At 38.9% G+C, this 21,931-nt stretch overlaps 1 protein-coding gene and 1 pseudogene across 1 annotated transcript; one reads left to right on the top strand and one right to left on the bottom strand.

The window, feature by feature from the left end:
* Positions 1–974: 974 nt before the first annotated feature.
* LOC102869268 lies at positions 975–1,645 on the bottom strand (annotated as a pseudogene).
* A 3,551-nt stretch (positions 1,646–5,196) lies between these two features.
* Positions 5,197–7,902, top strand: ZFP62 (ZFP62 zinc finger protein). Its single transcript, XM_006898165.1, has one exon. It carries the CDS (start codon positions 5,278–5,280, stop codon positions 7,900–7,902), a length of 2,625 nt encoding a protein of 874 aa, XP_006898227.1. The 5' UTR covers positions 5,197–5,277.
* The last annotated feature ends 14,029 nt before the right edge of the window (positions 7,903–21,931 follow it).

Below are 21,931 nucleotides of genomic sequence, written 5' to 3'. Positions count from 1 at the left end.
TTAGTTTGCTTGGCTCCACAGTCAACACTCTTGGCACCAGTAGCCAGGAAATTAAAAGACATATTGCAATGGAAAAGTCTGCTGTTAGGGATCTTTCCAAAGTCCTGAAGAGCAATGATGTCACTCTGGAGATTAAAATGCATCTGATACAGGCCATGGTCTTTGCAATCACTTGTTATGCATCACAGTTGGACAGTGACTAGGGAGGATAGAAGGAGAATTGATGCTTTTGAGCTGTGGTGCTGGAGAAGAGTATTGAGGGTACCATGGACTGCTAGGAAAACAAACAGATTCATTCTAGAGAGGGTTAAACCGGGTGGCTCCTTGGAGACAAGGATTTTGAGGCTCCGTCTGACATACTTTGGACTTGTTGTGGGGAGAGACTGGTCCTTGGAGAAGGACATCATGCTTGGTAGGGTGGAGGGACATTGCAGGAGGGGAAAACCCTCTATGAGGTGGATCGATTTAGAGACAGTGTGATTGGCACAGAACAGAGCATAGTTTTAGGGCTGTTGTACATAGGGTCGCTATGAGTTGCAAGCGACTCGACAGCACATAACAACCACCACCATTATTATGGTGCCTAAATTGGGGATTCAGGCTTGCTTTTGTGTTCTTGGGACAAGTATTTTCTCTTGAGTACCTGTTTCCTTCCTGAAAGAAGAAAATCCAACTGTTTCTACCTTGTCTTAACCCCAGAATAAGCTATTCCTTTTAACAGAGAATGATAATACAAACAGACTGATAGTAGAATGCTAGATGTGCTCATTTAACACGGAAAGTTTTTTGTTTTGTTTTTTCGTTTCCGCAGGCCCCACAGTGAAGCAGGTCGGCCACAGGCCCTTTAATAAGGCCGGTCGGTGACAGGGTCTGGGATGGCAGAGGTTGGGCCCCATGCCTTTTAAGGAGATAGGTGGGCCACAGCAGCAGCCTGTAGCCAGAGACAGAGCTGTTCTTTTCACAGCGTTCAGGACTCAGTCCCTTCGAAGGGGTACAGTCTCTATCACCGTGCTTGGTGATAATACAGATCTTGAGCACATCCCCTGTATACACATCCTGCTCTGCAGCAGAAATGAAGGCATCCTGCACCAGACACAGGGCCCTGTCCAGGGACAGTGGGATGTGCTCCACATTCTGCATGTTATTAAACCCAACCTGGTTGTTGAGCAATGGATGCAGCATCACACTGGCTGACCCCCTCCCAGCCTTGAAGGAGTCTCTGGTATGAGCCCACTGGATCATAGCTGTACACAGCTCCTTTCCCGTCTTTGTCCAGTCTGCCAGTGATGTTGTAGACATAGTAGGGGAAGAAATGCCGTGAGTACACGAGGTGGAGAACATGGCAGCAATGGCCCATGTGGTCATGGCCTTATTGTTGGAGTGTTTATACATCTTGAGTCTTGCTTCAGTGATCTTGTTAAGTGTGAGACAATCACCGTGGAAACCACCACACCTGATGACTGTTTTGTTTGTTTGTAACATTTGGGACTGTCACGGGTGTAAACTGAGATCTCTTCACTCAGTCCAGTGTCAGAAGCAACGATTGAAAAGTCTATTTTAGCAATTGCCAATACGGTCCCTCAGTTGTGAAGGCGTAGGGTGAAAAGTGCTGCTGCACAGTCCCTATGGCACAGAAAAGTTGCATCTCCGAAGGTTGTGGCGAGGTAACGGGAAGACAGTGGCTGAGGATGTCATTGCACTTTCACTGCTGTTGTCTCACCATGGAAGTTTTTTTTTGTTTGGTTTATTTTTCCTAGATTAATTGGGTTGGGTTGGGTTTTTTTGTTGTTCATCCTGGAGGGGGTTAAAGCAGGCTGATCCTTGGAGGCAAGGATTCTGAGGCTTCGTCTAACATACTTTGGACATGTTGACCCTTGGAGAGGGACATCATGCTTGGTAGGGTAGAGGGACAGCACAGGAGGGGGAGCCCTCTATGAGGTGGATTGATTCAGTGACGGGGGTAATCAGGATGGGTGTATCGGAGACAGTGCGATTGGCACAGGACAGAGCAGAGTTTAGGGCTGTTGTACATAGGGTCGCTATGAGTCGCAAGCAACTCTACGGCACGTAACAACAACAGCAGTTTCAAACACAAAATGTAGCATATGTGCTTTTTCCCACTTTGCTTTCTGACTACAGTATATCCTAGAAATTGCTTCATAGAACTCAGAAATCTTTCACGTCTTCTCTGGATTCTCTATTTGTATTTAAATATCATAGTTTACTCAACCAGTCTTAAATGCTTGGTCATTTTATTACCCTCCAGTACAGAGGCTATAAATTGCAAGAGAAGAGATGGCCCATCTTTCTCCCACAGAGCTGCTAGTGGATTCAAATTCTGTGCCTTTGGGATGGCAGCACAATACTTTATGACAAGGCCATCAGAGCTCCCTAATATAGTGGACTTGCCATTCTTTTCCAGTAGTCTGTCTGTCTGTCAGTGTTAAATTATTTCAGAGAGAGCAGCCTCCTTTGTAGTCTGCTTTAGTGTCTGGTATGGCTATTCTCTTTAGAAGCAAGGATGACAAGACTTTGACTCACATACTTTGAGGATGTGGTCAGGAGGGTCCAGTCTCGGGAGAAATACATTGTGCTTGGTAAAATAGAGCATCAGAGGAAAAGATGAAGACCTTCAACAAGATGGATTTTGCATAGTGGCAGCAACGATGGATTCAAGCAAGCACAGCAGCAACTGTGATGATGGTGCTTTGTTCTGGCTTGTATAGGATTACCATAAGTCAGAGCTGACTTGAAAGCATCTAAAACCAATAATCTCTCCTCATAGCTCTTCTTTTTTGTTTTTTCTAACAATTTCTGTCTGTGAGGTGGCTTGTGTTTATAGGAGGATCTGGTTTTGTTGCTTTAAATCCAGACACATTTCCATCAAGTTGAATTCAACTCATCTATCTGTTTTCTAAGACTAAATGTTAGAGAAGACGACTACCCATTTTCTCCTGTGGAACAACTAATAGATTTGAACTGCCAGCCTTTAGGCTACCATAACAAGTAATGTACCATGCCACCAGGGTTGATTATTTTTGTATCATCAGAACTGAACAAGCAAAGGTAAATGGGCCAAAAGTGGGAAATGAATGAAGCAGGATTCAGAGCACAGATAAAAGGTGTGCTATTAATGGTTGAAATTACATTGCCTACTCGGTAGCCATTACATTTGAATTGACAAGGACTGCACTGGCTAAACTAATAATAAACGGGATATAAGTAAACTAGGATATGCCATGATTTCTCTCTGTTCTCTAATGTCCATAATTAATAGGTTATTTGTGAAGCTGCCTCAGCTGAGCTATTTTATGTTTTAATGTCTTCTGAACAATACTTTTATTTTCCTGGTGATGTCTTTGAGTTCTTTAGCCTCCTTAATTATATAAATTCAATTCGAAGTCTGTAATATATCTATATATATATAGATAGATATATCTATATATCTATCTATATATATAGATATATCTATCTATAAATATATAGATTGTGTTCGTCTAACATTTGTACCCCAAAATGTATATCTTTTAGTCTTTGGTTCCACCTCGTATATCCACATCTAGGGTTTTTAAATATGAATGACAGAAAATTGTCAAGATAGACCAGATTCCTGACAACAAAATCTAAAACTCCAGCTCAAGGCTCAAGATCCAGATTTTAATTTTAGTTAAATCTGTCATCTAATCTGATTTGTCATAGTGACTACCACAGTGGGCTTGAACATGACAGAGATCATGAATATGGTGTAGGATAGGTCACAGTTCAGATCTGTTATTCATAGGGTCACTGTGAATCACATTTGACTTGTATACAACAATCAGCTGTAGTGGATTATATGTTGAATTACTGACCAAAAGATTGGTGATTCAAATCCACCAGATGTTCCATGGAAGAAAGATGGGAAGTCTCCTTCTAGAGAAATTTACAGCTTAAGGAAGCCAGTGGAGAGTCACTGTGAGTTGGAGTTGACTCCCGGGTAATGAATTTGGTATTTTTTTTTTTATGTTTAAATTATAGATAAGTGGTTACCTAAAGTTGGGGGTAGATAACTGCTTTTGAACTATTTGCTCTCAGGATGAATCTGTCCAGGAGTAGACGCTGATAGTATACACATTATATAAATTGCCTGCCAGATAGGATGAGTGAACTGAGGGCCCTCCCTGAACCCTAAAACCTACTTTGAGAAGACCCTGGTCCAATCTAATTGTTCTTAATAATTACAGTAGGATAATAAATTAGATAGTAAGCATACTTATATCACATTCTAGCATTCATCAAGTGGCAGCCACTATTCTAAATGATTTGTGTTACCTCATTTAATATTCACAAGAGTCTTGTTGTGCTTGTTTTATAGAAGAGGAAACTGGCACAGAAAGTTTAAGTAACTTTCTCTCAAGGCCAACTTGATGTTTGAACATAGGTGGTATTTCTTCTTTTGCTTGATAAACTGTTATGTTCTAACGGTAGTTAGTTAGTCTGTAGTAGGTAGAAATCAAAGCTTCATTCCTTTAAGCCAGAGTTGTTTAGACTGTTCCTCTGGTGACAAGTGGGGACTGCTCACTTTCGGGGTCAGGTAAATTCAGGAGGCCAAACCAACTCCTGATAACTAAAGTTTGCTTTCTTACCAATCTCTGATGTTGCCATCCTCATTATCTGAGAACTATTTCTCTGACATCTTTAATCAGGTATTGATTTTCCTCTTCTTTAGTTTTTTAACCTATCTAGGGCTGTTGTACATAGGATCACTATGAGTCGCAAGCGACTCGATGGCACATAGCAACAACATTCTTGAATATATCTTCTAACTTTTGTCTTATATTTTTCTTTGTTCCCCAGTTAGAGTTCTTAAGCCCTCTTTTTATTTTTCTACACTGAATGACATTGTTAGAAAACTGAACAGTGTAGTGCCTTAGTTATGTTCATATCAATCCATTTCGACTTGCCTACATGCTGAGCTATTTTGATGTAAGACTAGAAATTCTCTGTTCCATTAAAAATCTAGAGCTCTAGCATTGTGGTATTATCACCACAGTGGCAGCAATTTTGCCATGCTCGCTGCTCAGTAGTTAAAGTAGTACTATTTTACACAGCACTCACTATATATTTGCTAAATAAATAAGTATATTTGGTATAATTTTTATTTTTTCTAAACAGAGTGAATAAGTATATTTTTTTTGTTTTCTTGGTTTAGTGTCACATTTGAAGACAAGAAGTACTGTGGAAGAATCAACTGAGCAACATGAAAATTTTGAAAATGCAGAATCTAAGTGCCCGAAAATGGAAGGTCTTCACAGGGATTATATGCGTGAATTTAAAGTTGATGAAACTTGCAATTGGGATAGCACAGTAGAGAATCAATTAGAAAAGACTAAGGAGAGAAGAATGAAGGAAGATATAAATGGCATTAAGGAAACGTTTGGCAAAGCCAAAACTACAGCAAATGTAAATATTGAGCATGAAAATGAGGCATCTGAGAAAAGTTTTCATTTGAGTTCAAAACATACTACCCCTAACACACCCTCTGTAGAACAGGAAAGCTGTGAGCATGACAGATCTGTGGAATACATTAATGGAAATTCTCGCCTCCATTTACAGCTGAAAACCAGTGCTGTTAAGAAGCTACACAAATGTGAGGAATGTGGGAAATCTTTTAAATATAATTCCCGCCTTGTACAACATAAAATTATGCATACTGGGGAAAAACGCTATGAGTGTGATGACTGTGGAGGGACTTTCCGAAGCAGCTCAAGCCTTCGAGTCCACAAACGGATCCATACTGGAGAGAAACCATATAAATGTGAGGAATGTGGGAAAGCCTATATGTCCTATTCCAGTCTTATAAACCACAAAAGTACCCATTCTGGAGAGAAGAACTGTAAATGTGATGAGTGTGGAAAATCATTCAATTATAGCTCTGTCTTGGACCAACATAAAAGAATTCACACTGGGGAGAAGCCCTATGAATGCGGCGAGTGTGGAAAGGCCTTCAGGAATAGCTCTGGTCTCAGGGTGCACAAAAGGATCCACACAGGTGAAAAACCCTATGAATGTGATATCTGTGGAAAAACCTTTAGTAATAGTTCTGGTCTCAGAGTCCACAAGAGGATCCATACAGGGGAGAAGCCCTATGAATGTGATGAGTGTGGGAAGGCCTTCATTACATGCAGAACACTTCTAAACCATAAAAGCATTCACTTTGGAGATAAACCCTATAAATGTGATGAGTGTGAGAAATCTTTTAATTATAGTTCTCTCCTTATTCAGCATAAGGTCATCCACACTGGAGAGAAACCTTATGAATGTGATGAGTGTGGAAAGGCCTTCAGGAACAGCTCTGGCCTTATAGTGCATAAAAGGATCCACACAGGAGAGAAACCTTATAAGTGTGATGTCTGTGGCAAAGCATTCAGCTATAGCTCAGGCCTTGCAGTCCATAAAAGCATTCACCCTGGGAAAAAGGCCCATGAATGTAAGGAGTGTGGAAAGTCCTTCAGTTATAACTCACTTCTACTTCAGCATAAAACCATTCACACTGGAGAGAGACCTTTTGTATGTGATGTGTGTGGAAAAACCTTCAGGAACAATTCAGGCCTCAAAGTTCACAGAAGGATCCATACTGGTGAAAAACCGTATAAATGTGATGTGTGTGGGAAAGCATATATCTCACGTTCTAGCCTTAAAAATCACAAAGGAATCCATCTTGGGGAGAAGCCCTATAAATGCAGCTATTGTGAGAAATCTTTCAATTATAGCTCTGCCCTTGAGCAACATAAAAGAATTCACACTAGGGAAAAACCCTTTGGATGTGATGAGTGTGGCAAAGCGTTCAGAAATAATTCAGGTCTTAAAGTACATAAACGAATCCACACTGGGGAGAGACCTTATAAATGTGAAGAATGTGGGAAGGCCTACATCTCACTCTCAAGCCTTATAAATCATAAAAGCGTTCATCCTGGAGAGAAGCCCTACAAGTGTGATGAGTGTGAGAAAGCCTTCATCACATATCGAACCCTAGTAAACCACAAAAAAATTCATCTTGGGGAAAAGCCCTTCAAATGTGATGTGTGTGAGAAATCTTTTAATTACACCTCACTCCTTTCTCAACACAAAAGGGTCCACACAAGAGAGAAACCATTTGAATGTGACAGGTGTGAGAAGGTCTTCAGAAACAATTCAAGCCTTAAAGTACATAAAAGAATCCATACTGGAGAGAAACCCTATGGTTGTGATATTTGTGGAAAAGCCTACATCTCACACTCAAGCCTTATAAACCACAAAAGTACTCATCCTGGAAACACACCATTTACATGTGATGAATGCGGCAAAGCTTTTTTCTCAAGTAGAACTCTTCTAAGTCATAAAAGAGTCCACCTTGGGGAGAAACCTTTTAAATGTGCTGAGTGTGGAAAATCTTTCAGTTACAGCTCACTCCTTTCTCAACACAAGAGAATCCACACAGGAGAGAAACCTTATATATGCGACTGGTGTGGGAAGGCCTTCAGGAACAGTTCAGGCCTCACAGTGCATAAAAGAATTCATACAGGTGAGAAACCCTATGAATGTGATGAGTGTGGGAAGGCATACATCTCACACTCAAGTCTTATCAACCATAAAAGTGTCCATCGTGGGAAACAGCCCTATAATTGTGAGTGTGGGAAATCCTTCAATTATAGATCAGTCCTTGACCAACATCAAAGGATCCACACTGGAAAGAAGCCATACAGATGTAATGATTGTGGGAAGGCTTTTAATATCAGATCAAATCTTACTAAGCATAAAAGAACTCATACTGGAGAGGAATCTTTAAATGTGATATATGTGGGAAATTATAGTAGCATATCTCAGAGAACCTTTGAGGCAGGGAATGTTCTGGATGGAACTATAATGAGAATCTCTCTGTAGAAAGTAAATCTTACTAAGTCTCAAAGGAAAGAATGTAAGGAGTATCTGAGATCCTTATTCATGGCTTATAATTTATAGTGTAAATTAAATTATTTTAGATTATTTCAGTATGATTCTAAGTCATAGTCAACAAATAAAGCTCCTCACTGTCAAGATAGTTGAGCCTTTATGGAGTATAAAGTAGTTCATACTCGGCTACAACTTTTCAAGATAATGGAGTGTGGAAAGAGTCTTTAAAATAAACACAGATGTGTCTGTACATGGATGAGAAAAGGACAAATTAGGAATCAGTTAACTATGAGAACATTCATATTTGAGTAAATTTAATGAATAGAACTGTAGGCAATTTGATTACAGCTTTGAATCCCAGTTGGAAAAGTTCAAGAGCCTTCAAAAGACAAATTCAGAAACTGGCTTCAGGGAATATATTGTATAGTGATCATGAAGTATAAACTGGTTATAATTGATTGATTTGGGAGGATGATAACTTGTGAAACAAATATAGACTCCTGTGTGAGAAAAATGGAAGATGTAAACTTAAAATTTAATGGATTGGAGAGTTAGACTTTGTAAATGCAAGTTTCTTGGAATGTGCTTTTGTTATATTGTGATTTTTTTTTAAAAAAAAAAAAAACAACCACAAAAGTCATGCCATATATTTGATTCTAAATCATAGTGTTGAAGGGCCAAGTTAACTGCCCCATACGACTTTCAAGGCTGTAATCTTTATGGAAGCCAACTGCCGCAATTTTCTTCTGAAATGACTGGTGAGTTCACATTGCCAGTCTTTCATTTAGCAGCCAAGCATTTAACACTGTACTACTAGGGCTCTTAATGTTGTAATATACTAGTTGAATTAGTGAAACTTTAATTTCAGTGGAACTCACTGAAGGGATAATGAGTGTGTAATAAAGATGTCCCACCTAAAGCTTAAAGGTAGTATTCGCATTTGATGCTATAATAAAAGGTTCCACAGTGGATTGGATTTCAGTATATTCAATGGATAAGGAATACTTGTTCAACATGATTTTGCACCTTACACCACAGAAAGATTGATTCAGGGATTCCTGTGAATTGGAGTGCTGGAAAGAAGAGCATTTCCTTTCAGGAGCTAAAAGGCTAATAGCCATCGGTAGTTGATGAAGTCTGCTTGTTAAATGTTTTGGAATTTCATGCACTGCATATATATATATTGTCTATTGTAAAAATGTTATAAATACGTTGTTTAGGGCTTACTCTTTGCCATGAAGGCCAGATAGTTATGGTGAGGTCACATGAATTTCCAATAAAATTTGTCATATGTAAGCAGACGATGATTGACTTTAGATAGAAAACTGTTAAGATTTTCAGCTCTGTAAGGGTCCTTACCAGATCCATATCAGGGAACGCAGCAAGGTATTATCCCACAATGCTAGGAGTTTATGATTGTTCATAAATTAATTGGTACTTTCACGGGGTGGGGGGGGTTGCGGGGGGGATGAAACAAACTGAATTTTGAGAGAGCCTCAGGTAAGCAGTTTTGTTCTTATACTTGAGCTGGGTTATATTTCTTAGGAGCAGAGTGTGTGAATAATTAGTCACTATATCTGACAGGACAAAATTTTTTTAATGAAAGATACTATTAACTAGTTACAAAGCTTCTAACCTGCTAACTCAGGGTAGAGCCAAGTAATCTGTCCGAGAATATTGAATGAAACTGTCTTGCATATGTTGTAGATGAGACCAACTCTTGACTTCATCAATCAGGTTCCCTGATGTTTCCATGTACCCCGTGTGATCTAAAGTGATTGATGTTCCAGTGGTTTGAAGACTACCCAGTACAAACATATATTTGAGATCTGTAAGAACCTAATATATCATCTGCTTTTAGGGGAAACAGGTTAAAAAAGAATGACTGCTTTTCTATAGGGATACACAGTACTACTGTGTGTTGCATTCAGGGACTACTCTGCCTTTGGGATAAGGAACCCCTAATGACTCACTCAGGGCAAATAGTATATTGGAAATAAACTTGAAGGTTTCCTTCCAGGGTTTCAAATGTTAGTGAGGGCTGGATATGTGCCCTCCAAGTTGATCCAGGGCACAGTGGCTCTCACATATGATGACATGGATCTGATGACCTGGTGTGGCTGCAACTCCCGCTCACCCCCCAGGACTCAGCTAATTTCATGATCCATCACCACCACTTTTCAGAAAAATAGCTGTTGTATAAAAAGTAAAGTTTCCTACATGTAGGAAAGTAGGTAAGTCACATACTGTTAAACAAGTTGGAAGCTGCAAAGTGCTTGGATTATTTGGGAAGAAGGTCAAGATACTGGCTAAATGTCTAAATAGGGATTTTAGTAAAATATATGTATGGTAAAATTCAGTGAGCAGTCACAGAAAGGATGTTTAAGTGCAGTGGAGTTTACCATGAGTCATTGATCCTGTGAACAATAGATCTGAACCTTGCTCTGTTCTGTGCCGTTAGTTTATGATGTGCTTGAGCCATTGTTAGAGTCATTGTGTCAGTCTATCTGGTAGAGAGAGTCTCCTCTTTCTCTGGCCTTCCCACTTTCCCAGCATGGTGTCTGAGAGGTAAAATACAGTTTTAAAACTGGGATTTTTAAAGGAAAAATAAAACCACACTTGTTCTGTTTTAGAATTCAATCATGCGATTTGAAAAATGAACACCATAGCTGGGTGTCAGTCCACCAGCTACAAGGACAATGTGGACAAATCAGGACCAAAACACCTTTTTAAAAGTAATGATCTGCATTCTCAAAGTGTTAGACATTTAGTATAAAGCAGCTCTAAACTCACCCTTATTTTACAGCCTTGTAAAACTGTAAGGACAACTGCCTTATTAACAGAAAAAAAATATCCTGACCAGTTATGGGGCAGCCCTTATACAACCCAAGACTTGGAAGAAGCCTTGTCCAGTCCAAACCTAGGGTAACCTGTTTGTTTTTTTTTTCAGTGATCAGTTAATCAGTCAACAATAAATGTGTGTGTATATAGTTAAAAGGGCAACATGAATAAATACCAAAAAAGAACAGACCCATTTATACTTCATATAATTTATCAAATATTTGTGGAAACAATTGTGATTAAAATGTATAGGCATTATTGAAGATTTCAAATAATTAGAACTAAAATGGTTGAAAGCCACTTTTGAAAAAGAATCAGAATTTCAAGCCTTCATTGAGAGGTTTTGATTAATATATTTGATCTTAAGAGGAGTGAATAGAAAAATGCAAGGGGACATTGAGAATTTTTCAGAACTGATTTTTTTTTAAGTACTCAGCAATAACTATGGATGGAGTCCAATAATCTGGCCAGATATAGAAAATATCTACAACCTAGAACTTTTTAAAAAAATACCTAGTGAAAATACCTTTAATGGGGGGAGGGGGCAAAAATAAGTACCTTTATAGGCAAAAATGAGATTCTTGTAGATTCTCACTAAGATTGATTGTGAATTATGGTTGACTCAATTAGAGTATCTCTCTCAAAATCATTGTTGGAGAATTGGAACCATCTCATAGCTGACCTTCCAGTAAGTGTTTGGAGGCTGTAAATCACATAGGAGAGTGTCTGTATTTCGCCTGCAGAACTGCTAGTAGATTGCAATCACTAGTGAGGTGGGTTTAAACCACCTTTGGGTTAGCAGAGCTGTTCCCGACAGTCTGCACCACCAGAGCTTCCTTTAGATTGAGAAAAAACAAGCCTTTGTTCAAACCTGCTTTTGGAACTTTCTACCCTTAAAATGTTGAGCAAATAATTTAACATCTCTGAGGTTTCACATCTTAATTTGAAAAATGAAGATAAAAACGAAATCCTACTTAATGATTGTGTAAAAGGTACTTTTATGAAAGATAACTTGTCCAGTACCCTGTACAATGACTAATCCATTTTCCGATTATAGAAGTGTTATCTAATGGAAGCCTTTTGAGGAAATTCTTTACTTTTTTAAAATATAGGGAGTTTTGGTGGCCTAGTGGCAAGAAGCTGCACTGCAATCCCAGAAGTATGTGGTTCAAATCCACCAGATGCTCTTCTGGAGAAAGGAGGGGCAATCTCCACCTGTACCAGTCAGATCTGATTTGACGTTACACAAACACAAAATTTAAAAAAAAAAACAAATAGTAACAAGACCTACTAACTATATGGTCTGCTGGGTCATTATATAGGATATGACAGGTGTTGGAGTGACCGATTTAAGAGCTTGAGACTAAGTCTGTGATCTTTCTTGTCATGTTCTAGAACAGATTTAAATACTGTTATCTGCTGCCAAATTGGAACCAATTCATAGCTGACCTTCCACTGGTTTTTTAGTTGCAAAGAAGTTGATTGCCCATCTTTCTCCCGTAGAGCAGCTGGTGGATTTGAACTGTGCCTTTGGATAGGCAGCACATCTCCAACTCAAAGCACCAGAGCACATAGAACAGGATTTAACACTGAGATGAGGCAAATACAAAGTTCTTGATTGCACTTACGTGCTTGCAATGGCTACCCTGACTTAAGCCAATTTAAATTTCACTGGGTCCTCTATTTCTATTGTTGCTTTCTTATACAATTCCTCATGTTTGAAGAGAGCTTGCTTTAGATGACACTGCCCTACTTAACAGTTTGGATCTCACAGTGACTGAAGTTTGACATTACAACTACAGGTCAGTAAAACAATTGGGTAATATAATGCCAATAAAAGAGTATTAGTAAAATAGAAAAAATTCCTAGGAAAAGGATTTTTAAGCTTAAAAGTCTGATAGTTATGGAATTTGGGAAAGAATGCAGAGTGAATTCTTAAAAGAAGGGAAAAACAGAAAAATCATGAAGGGAAAATCTAAAACAATGAGCCATCCTCCCCAGTTTGTTTCAGTTGATCTGTTAGCCAGTATCTCTCTTGTGTAAAGCAATGTGTGTGATATACAGAGGTTATTTACTGATAGCTATCTAGGTTATTTCCATTTACATTCACTGTTAGGTTTCTGAGGGCTGTAAATTTCAGTGTGTGGAGACTGCCCATCTTTCCCCCACAGAACCACTGTTGGATTTGAACCACCAGAGATACTCAGCGTCTGGGTTAAATTGTTTCAGGATACATCACAAGACACCCCCCAAACTGTTGGGTAACAGAAGCACACTTCCGCTTAGCTGTGCTCCTCCAGATTATAAATAGTAGGAAACTGCCAACCCAACTTTCTCCACAGAGCCATTTATTCTAATAGAAGTAATTTTTCAGACCCTATCTTGTAGTTAAAAATATTATTTCACATTTATTTTTTGCTTAACTGAAAGACTGCGATTAAAGCCCGTCAGCTGCTTTGCGGAGTAAGAGAAAAGCAAGCTGCTCCCTAAAGATTTACAGCCTTGGGAACTGTATGGGCAGCTACACTATCTGGTAAGGAGTTGTGCTGCCAATCCAAAAGCACAGTTTAGGTCCACTAGCTGCACCATGAGAGAAACTTGATTAAGTCCTGTGCTATTTACTGCCTCTGAAAACCCACTGGAGGCCCAGCTATGGGTCATTTCTGGTTCTGCAGTACATAACACAGGGCCATTTTGTGCCACCGTCAACTAGACAGTAGTTGTTATTAGATGCTGTCAAGTCAACTCACAGCAACCTTATAAAAAGATCTGCACTTTGCTCTATCAGGGAACCATTCTCACAAGCTTGAGTCCATTACTGCAGTGTTAAAGACACTGCCAGTCATTCCCCTTGAGGGTCTTAATCTCTTTTGATGACCTGTCATCCCCAGCATTAAAGTCACTCTCCAAGTACTGGCCTGAGAACATGCCCAAAATGCATGAGTTCCACCATCTAAGGAGCACCTGGTGGTTGCAATTCTAAGACTTACTCTTCTTTTGTCTGTCAAAAAGTATAATCAGTACTCTGCCAGAACCACAATTTAAAGGCATCTCTTCTACTTCAGTCTTCCTTATTTTAGATGCATACAGACTAACTGAAAATACCATGGCGTGTATCTTTGTTAGCATTCTGGAACAGTCCTTGACAGCAGATTTGCCCAGTTCAGCAAGTGTTTTGATTTCTTAATGACTGCTTCCATGTGTGTTAATTGTGGATCCACCTAAGACTAAATGTGGATACCTTCAACTTTTCTCTAACATGATGTTGCCTGTCATTCCAATAGTAGGATTTTTATTTCCTTGATGTTGAGATGTAATACATATTAAAAGTAATAATCATTGATCTGCTGCAGTAACCCTCAAGTTCCCTTCACTTACTATAAGCAAAGTTGTGTGAACTACATAACAGGTTGTTTATGGGTGTTTCTCCAATACTAATGCCACCCTTCTTGTTCATATGGTCCAGCTTCTCAAATTATTTGCCCAGGATACAGACTGAGTAGGTGTGGGGAAAGGGTACATCCCTGACTCACATCTTTTCTGAGTTTAAACCAATCCATTCCCTTGTTCTGCTTGGACAGTTGCTTTCTGGTGTACAGGTTTCCCACGAGTACAATTAAGTGTTCTGGGGTTCCCTTTCTTTTCAAAGTTAGCTATAATTTGTTATGGTTCACACAGTCAAGTGCCTTTGCATAGTTAATAAAATTCAAGTAAAGATCTTTCTGGTGGTCTCTGCTTTCAAATAAGATCAATCTGACATCAGCCATTATATCCATCCCACCATGGCCTTTCTTTTTATTGGCTTGCATACAATAATTTTTTACATAATATTTAATGCAGTCATATTTATATATAGTGTATTTCATACAACCAGTCACCATTGACTTATGCCATGGCCACTTTTTTTTTTACACCCTTTATGTTGTATTTCATGAATATTGTGGCTTCCTCTCTGTAAGCCAGCCAGCTACTTTATGCCTCATGACTTAACAATCTTCATTTTAGATAGCCAATTTTTTATTTGCCCATATGTATAAAACCAGTACTTTGGGGAAATAAGCATATCCCTTCTGCTCAAGAAGCTTCTCTTTATTTTGGAAACTAGCATCTGTATCCACAAGCAAAATGCCTTGGCCCCTCCTGAATTCAGCTTGAACTTCTGGGAGTTCCCTGTTGACTTACTGTTCTAGCTGTTTTTAAATAATCTTCAGTAAGGTTTTACTTGAAGGTAATATTAATGATACTGTTTTATAATTTCTGTACTCTGTTGAATCACCTGTTTTTGAGAATAGGAACAAGTTTTTATCTTTTCCAGTTAGTTGGCCCGATAGCTGTCTTCAAAATTTCTTGCCACAGCCTACTACTGCAACTATTTGTTAAAACACCTCAGTTGATCTACTATAAATTCCTAGGGCTTTTTTGGGTTTTTTGCCAATATATGCAGTGCAGGTTGAATTTATTCTTTCAGCACCATTGGTTCTTGATTATATACTAATTACGGAAATGGTTCAATATCAACCCATTCATTTTGGTACAGTCACTAGATAATTCCATTTTCTTTTGATGCTTCCTACAACATTCCTTATTTTGCCCACAGACTTTAGCAGTATTGAAACTTGAATTTGTTCTTCAGTTCTTTCCATTTGAGAAATGCTAAGTGTGTTCTCTTGGTTTTCTAGCTCAGGCTCTTTGTACATTTCATTATTATACTTTGCTTTATCTTTTCAAATTGCCCTTTAAATTTTTCAGCTCTCTTCATTATTTTCCTTTTCTTTTAAATTCTTTGCATTTTAGTGCAAGTTTCAGAGTCCTTCCTGACATCCATTGTGGTCTAGAAAGCTATCTTCCTGCCCTCCTCCTTCTCTCCCTCAAATCTTTCCTCCTTCCCTCGCATCCTTCTTTTTACTTTTTTCATAAATGATGTCCTTTATGTCTTCCCACCACTCATTTGGTCTTTGGTCATTGTATTCAGTGCATCAAATATATTCCTCTTTAAAAAAAATTTTTATTAATGCTTTAATAAAGTATTCTCTAATTTACAGAAAACTACTTGGATTTTCATTCATCAGTTGTTGCACACTTTCCTCTCTAACACCCTCCCCAGTTCACTTTTCTCTTTAAAAAGATTCTTTCATTCTTGCACAATTTCCTCCCTCCCCCATCCCCAAATCCACTTTGTTATGCACCTTTTAATCTGGGCTATTCTCATGCAAATAATGCCTAATTGTATATTCCTTTTTAAAGAGTTCTTTCCCGTATCTGTTTCAATGCAGTGTTCATTATTTATCCCCTCTTAGTTTTCCCCAACCCCCCCATACCAGTCCTGTTTTATAACAGTGGCATTATATAGCATTTGTCCTTTTGTAACTGAGAGATTTCACTCAGCATAATGTCCTCCGGGGTCACCCATTTTGTATATTTTATTAGTTCCTCTTTTTCAGGGCTACATACTATTCCATTGTGTGACTATATCACAGCTTCTCTATTCATTTGCTGATGGGCACTTGGGTTGCTTCCATTTGATATCATCAATAATCATAGATGTGCATATATCTGTTTGGGTGTCAGGTGTGGTTTTAGGGTATATTCCCAGTAGTGCAATTGCTGGATCAAATGGTATTTCTATTTGCAACTTTTTGAAAAAACACCATACTCCCTCCATAGTGGTTACACCATTTTACACACCTACCAACAGTGAATAAGGATTCCAATCTCTCCACAATCTCGCCAGCATTTGTTGTTTGCTGCTCTGTTGAACTTTGTTATTGTTACTGGAGTGAGATGATAATCTCATAGTTGTTTTGCATCTCTTTTAGAAAATTTTAGAGCTAGAGATTTTGAACATTTCTTCATGTTTATTCACCATCTGAATGTCTTCTTCGGTGAAGTATCTGTTCATATCCTATGCCTATTTTGCAATTGGGTTTTTTATCTATCTGCATCAATTATATTCTTGAGACAGTTTTTAAAGTCAATTGGGATACACTAGGTCACATTTTTGTTGTGTACTTATTTCACTTTTCAGTTTTATCTTGCACATGAGTAATTAATATCTGTTCCATAATCAGCTTCTGATCTTGTTTTGACTGCTGGTATTGAGTTTCTCCATGTACTTTTTCCACACTTGTTGGCAATCTGATTCCTGTCTAGTCCACCAGGGGAGGTTCATGTCTATATGTAGTAACCATTTATGTTGTTTAATGGTTTTTATAAAGAAAGTCACTTGCAATTAATATCTCATTGACTGTACAAAAGCAGTGATATTTGGTTTGGTTTTGTTTTAGCTTCAGAACAGCAGAAAACTTTAGTAAACAGAAGCCATGGAGCTCCTAGGTTCCAGCTTCATTTCCAGGAGGCTTCTTTTTCCCTCAGAAAGAAAGACTGGTTGAAACATAATACAACTGAAATACTGTTAGTCAATAGCAATATATGATTAGTGATTAGCATTTTCTTCCTGTAGTCTTACCACATTCCTCCTCACCCTACTTCTAAGAAAGAAAACATTGCTACTTTTAAATGAAGAGTTTGTAACAATGAATGAATGGAAACCAAAAATCTCTGTAAATGTTTATGAAAATTAATAAAATATAATTATAGAAAAAAAATGAAGAGTTTGTAATAATAAAACACTAAACTTAGAATTAAAAATGAAGAAATACTGAAGGATTTGAGAAGAATGGGAATCCCAGAGCACTTGATTGTGCTCATGAGGATCCTATACCTGGACAAAGCCTGTTGTGCAAATGGAGCAGGAGAGCACTGCATGGTTTGGAATTGGGAAGGGAGAGTATCAGAGATGCATTCTTTCTCTATACCTTTTCAATCTATATGCTGAGCAAATTACCCGAGAAGCTGACACTATGAAATAGAGGGAATGTGACATTAGGATTGGAGGGAGACTTATCCACTAACCTGCATTATGCAGATGACCTTGCTTGCTGAAAGTGAGGAGGATTTGAAGCATTTGTTGCAGGCGATCAAGGAATGCAGCCTTTCAGTATGGATTGTGTCTCAGTATCAAGAAAACAAAGTTTCTTACCACGGCACCAATAGGCCGTGTCATGATGGATGAGAAGGAGATTGAAAATGTAAACAGCTTCATCTTGCTTGGATACATGATTAACACCATGATTAACAAGCAGCCAGGAAATAAGGATGTATTGCACTGGGAAAATCTGCAGTTAGGGACCTTTCCAAATTATTGAGGAGTAGTGATGTTAGTTTGTGGACTAAGGTGCATCTGATTCAGGCCATAGATTTTCTGATTACTAGCTGTGCATCCAAGATCTGTCCAGTGATGAAGGATGACAGAAGAGTTGATGCCTTTGAGCTGTGGTAATGGTGAAGAGAACAAGCAAATATGTCTTGGAGAGGGTGCAGCCAGAGTGCTCTTTGGCTGCAAGAATGATGAGGCTTTGTGTCACATAAATTAGACATGTTGCTAAGAGATGCTATTCCTTGAAAAAGGACATGATGTTGGGAAGGGTGGAGGGTTGGCAAAGGAGAGGAAGGCACTCAACCAGGTGGATTGACAAGGTGACTGCTGCAATTGGCTCTTGTGTGTCAGGAAGTGTGAGGATGGCGCAGGACAGGACTAGGTTCAGATTTTTTGTTCCTAGGGTCGTTATGAATCGTATTCGATTTGATGGCACAAAACAACAAAGACATTTTGTAAACAGGAGAGAGAAGCCAGCTTTCAAGTAGACTATTGCAATATGCTCTGAATAACAGGAAGCAAGCCGTTTTTATCAGGCCAGAGATAGGAACAGAGCAATGCGAGAGCATAGCAAAATTAACACAAAGTTTGCTAAAGTACAAATTTAAACATTTTTTAAAGTTGGTAAACATATTAAATACATTCTGAGGTTAAACACAGAAGCTTGTTTAACAGAGGGCTCTACCAGGTGCTAATATTTTATCACTGCTGCAGACTACCTCTATCATAATGTGAAATTCAGTCTGTCTTAATTACGCATTTACAAAAGGCCAGCAGAAATCGGTAAATCTCAGTATGTTTGAGTTAGGAGAGTCAGAAATTGGTTAATTGGTGTTTGCTTCTTCATGGTTACAAAGTTATAGTTACAAATTCTTTGTTCATTTCAATCCTACTTACCTTTGGGATGGGAGACCTGTTGAGAAGGATATTCGTTTAGATCATGTGGAGTAAATCTAAACAGACACTTCCAACAATTCATCTAAGCCAAAACCTGTAATTCTTGCCCTCTGGTTTACCAGTGGAAGGCCAAAGACTGTAGTCTTCAATATGGACTGAAGCTCAACATCGAGAAAACAAAGATTCTCACCACTGGGCCAATTGACAGCTTCATGATAGATTGAGATTGTTAATAATTTCAGCTTGCTTGGCATCAGCAGTCAGGAAATTGAAAAATGTTTTGCATTGGGAAAGGCTACTGTCAGGGACCACTTTAGAGTACTGAAGAGCAGCAGTGTCTGCCTGGAGACTAAGGTGCACCTGATGCAGTCCATGGTCTCTTCAATACATTTTATGCATACAATAACTTGTATGACAATAACTAAGGATGATAGAAAGATTGGTGTCTTTGAGGTGTGGTGCCGGAGAAGAATGTTGAGCATAGCATGGACTGCCAGGAGAACAAATAGGTCTGTCCTAGAAAAGATAAAAACAGGTTGCTCCCTAAAGGCTAGGATTTTGAAGCTCCTTCTCACATACTTTGGCCATGTGTCGGGGAGAAACCAGTCCTTGGAGAAGAACATCATGCTTGTAAGGGTGGAGGGACAGTGCCAGAGAGGAAGACCCAGGATGAGATGAATTGACTCAGTGACTAGAGAAATGGGTTTAGGTCTGTTGGAGACAATGGGATTTGCTCAGGATAGGGCAGTTTTCAGAGCTAATGTACACAGGGTCATTATGAGTCAGTCAACTCAATGGTACATAACAAAAATCTTTAAAAATAATGAATGAAATTGAATAGAAAAAAATTATTTTCTATTCAACCATTCATATACATCTTGTTTCATGACGTTAATTACAACGCCCACATTATAATCACTAGTTCCTGTCTGTGATTCTTATTTCCATTAATCCTATTCTGTCACTTCCTGGTTTCTGAGCTTTATCCCTGAGCAAATGCTGCTCTTCTGATCTCTTAGGGTTGATGGTTCTGAGTACTTCCCTGATGTTATCATTCACGTGATAGGCCTGCCTATTATTTGATAATCAAAGTGTTTCTTAAAGACAGGATTGGTGAAACTTTGTCTCTCTTATTTTGGGCATATTTTCAGGAGGAACTAGTCCTTGGAGAGGGACATCATGCTGGGAAAGGTCAGCGAAAGAGAGGAAGACCCTCCACAAGGTGGACTGACACAGTGACAACCCCAATGAGCTTCGCAGGACAGAGATCATGAGGAAGGCACAGGATATAGCAAGGTTCAGATTTGTTCTTTACAGGGTCACTGTGAGTCCCAGTCAACTTGATGGCACCTAACAACAACATTATTTGACCAGTAATCCTGGCCATTTTTATGATGTTTAGTTTTGCTCCACATTTTCACTCACTCCATCTAGGACCTTCTATGGTGATCCTTTTTAATGCACTTTGACAAAAAGAATGAATAGTCTTTTCAGCAAAACCAGACATTTCTAGGTCAGACTGCAGATTGATTCAAATGAAATTTTTACTTTAGGCCTAGAGTCAACAGATTTCTGGTATGCCATTACCTCAGCGTTTGTTTGTTTGTTTTAAAATTCACATACACAAATTGCATCCTTTCCCACCTCCACACTAAACTACTCCTATATCGAGAACCCTGAAAGTTCTCTCTCTAGTTTACTTTGTCTGGAAATTTGCAGACTAACATCTAGTGGGTCTTTGAGGGGCATCTTTAGATCTTCCCCACCCCCTAGCTCTTAAACTCCCTCTGACGCTGACTTCCCCTTGTCATTGCAAGTGTGATGTGGAGGAAGGAACCAGGGGTATTGCTTATATTGGAAGTTAAGTTATAACTTCCAACACCAATTATAGAAGGGACAGTGAGCAAACCCTGTGGCTATAACTTCTTCACAGAACATAGTCATGATGACTCAATGACCAAGTGCCACGTTCTGTGGGGCCTCTACCTGGGGATCCTCAGCTCACCTCTCTTGCCTTCCTGGCAATCTTTCTTTTAGCCAGTTTCATGATTGCAGTATTTAGATGAGCCGAGAACTATTAGAAAGAGACTGCAAACATACACTCATTGTAAAGTTAGAGTGTCTTATTTATTTAACCAGGACTCAGAATCTTATTAGATGCAAAGTGGTGGTGGTGGCTGGAGCCAGGAGAAACCAGTTTCTGAAACTCTCTGAGTGGCCATCATCCTTAATGTAGTATGATTCCATCAGACCTGAAACGTTCATTACTTATTAGAATACAACTACCTTAAACTCAGGGGTTAACTGTTTCGGAAGAATTTAATAATCCATGGATTTATATTTTAGCGAGTAAGAGTTTTTGTCTGATTGATTTTCTGTTTTCAAACAAGCTCTGATAGCCCGTAAAGCAGACTGCATTACAATGTAAAGAGAAGTCATGACATTACCTTAGTGCTATTAACCAGTTTTCTATAAAATACCTCCAAATGGTTACTTTTGTTTCTAATCATTTCAGTGCAGGAATCATTTAATATGAACTTTTTAGCCATGCATGGTATTTTAACATCCACAAAATGATTGTATGGAACTACTCAAGTAAGTATGTGCAGGGAGTGAATAGTGTGACTCCCAATCTGCACCTTTGACCTTATAGAGAGTTTCTTGCAATCAGTTGACCGAGTAAGAGCAAATTTGTGCCAGACTTACAAATGGTTTTTTACCATATGTTGTTTTTATGTGCCAGTGAGTCAGAAATGACTTATCGCTGACTCTCCTGTGGGTTTTCAGAGACTTTAAACTTTAAGGACTGAAAGATAGGATGGATACTGCCTGTCTTTCTCCTATGAGCAGCTAGTGGATTCACACTGCCTGCCTGTAGGTTGGCAGTTGTTGTTGTTATGTGCCATCGAGTCGCTTGTGACTCATAGCGACCCTATGTACAAGAGGTCTAAATGCTGTTCTATCCTGTGTCAACCTAGCCATCTCAAACGCACTTATTCCCACCGCTCCAGTCACAGAATCGATCCAATTCACCAAAGGTCTTCCTCTCCTTCACTTCCCCTCCAC

This window comes from Elephantulus edwardii, unplaced genomic scaffold (assembly GCF_000299155.1).
Source record: "Elephantulus edwardii isolate Elephantulus edwardi_28Jun2011 unplaced genomic scaffold, EleEdw1.0 scaffold00221, whole genome shotgun sequence".
Classification (NCBI taxonomy): Eukaryota; Metazoa; Chordata; class Mammalia; order Macroscelidea; family Macroscelididae; genus Elephantulus; species Elephantulus edwardii.
The sequence above is the reverse complement of the archived record's forward strand: the minus strand, read 5'-3'. Positions and strand labels throughout refer to the sequence as shown.

Bases quoted from the DNA above. Each gene is read 5' to 3' on its own strand.
- ZFP62 (XM_006898165.1), top strand. From the start codon at position 5,278: ATGGAAGGTCTTCACAGGGATTATATGCGTGAATTTAAAGTTGATGAA.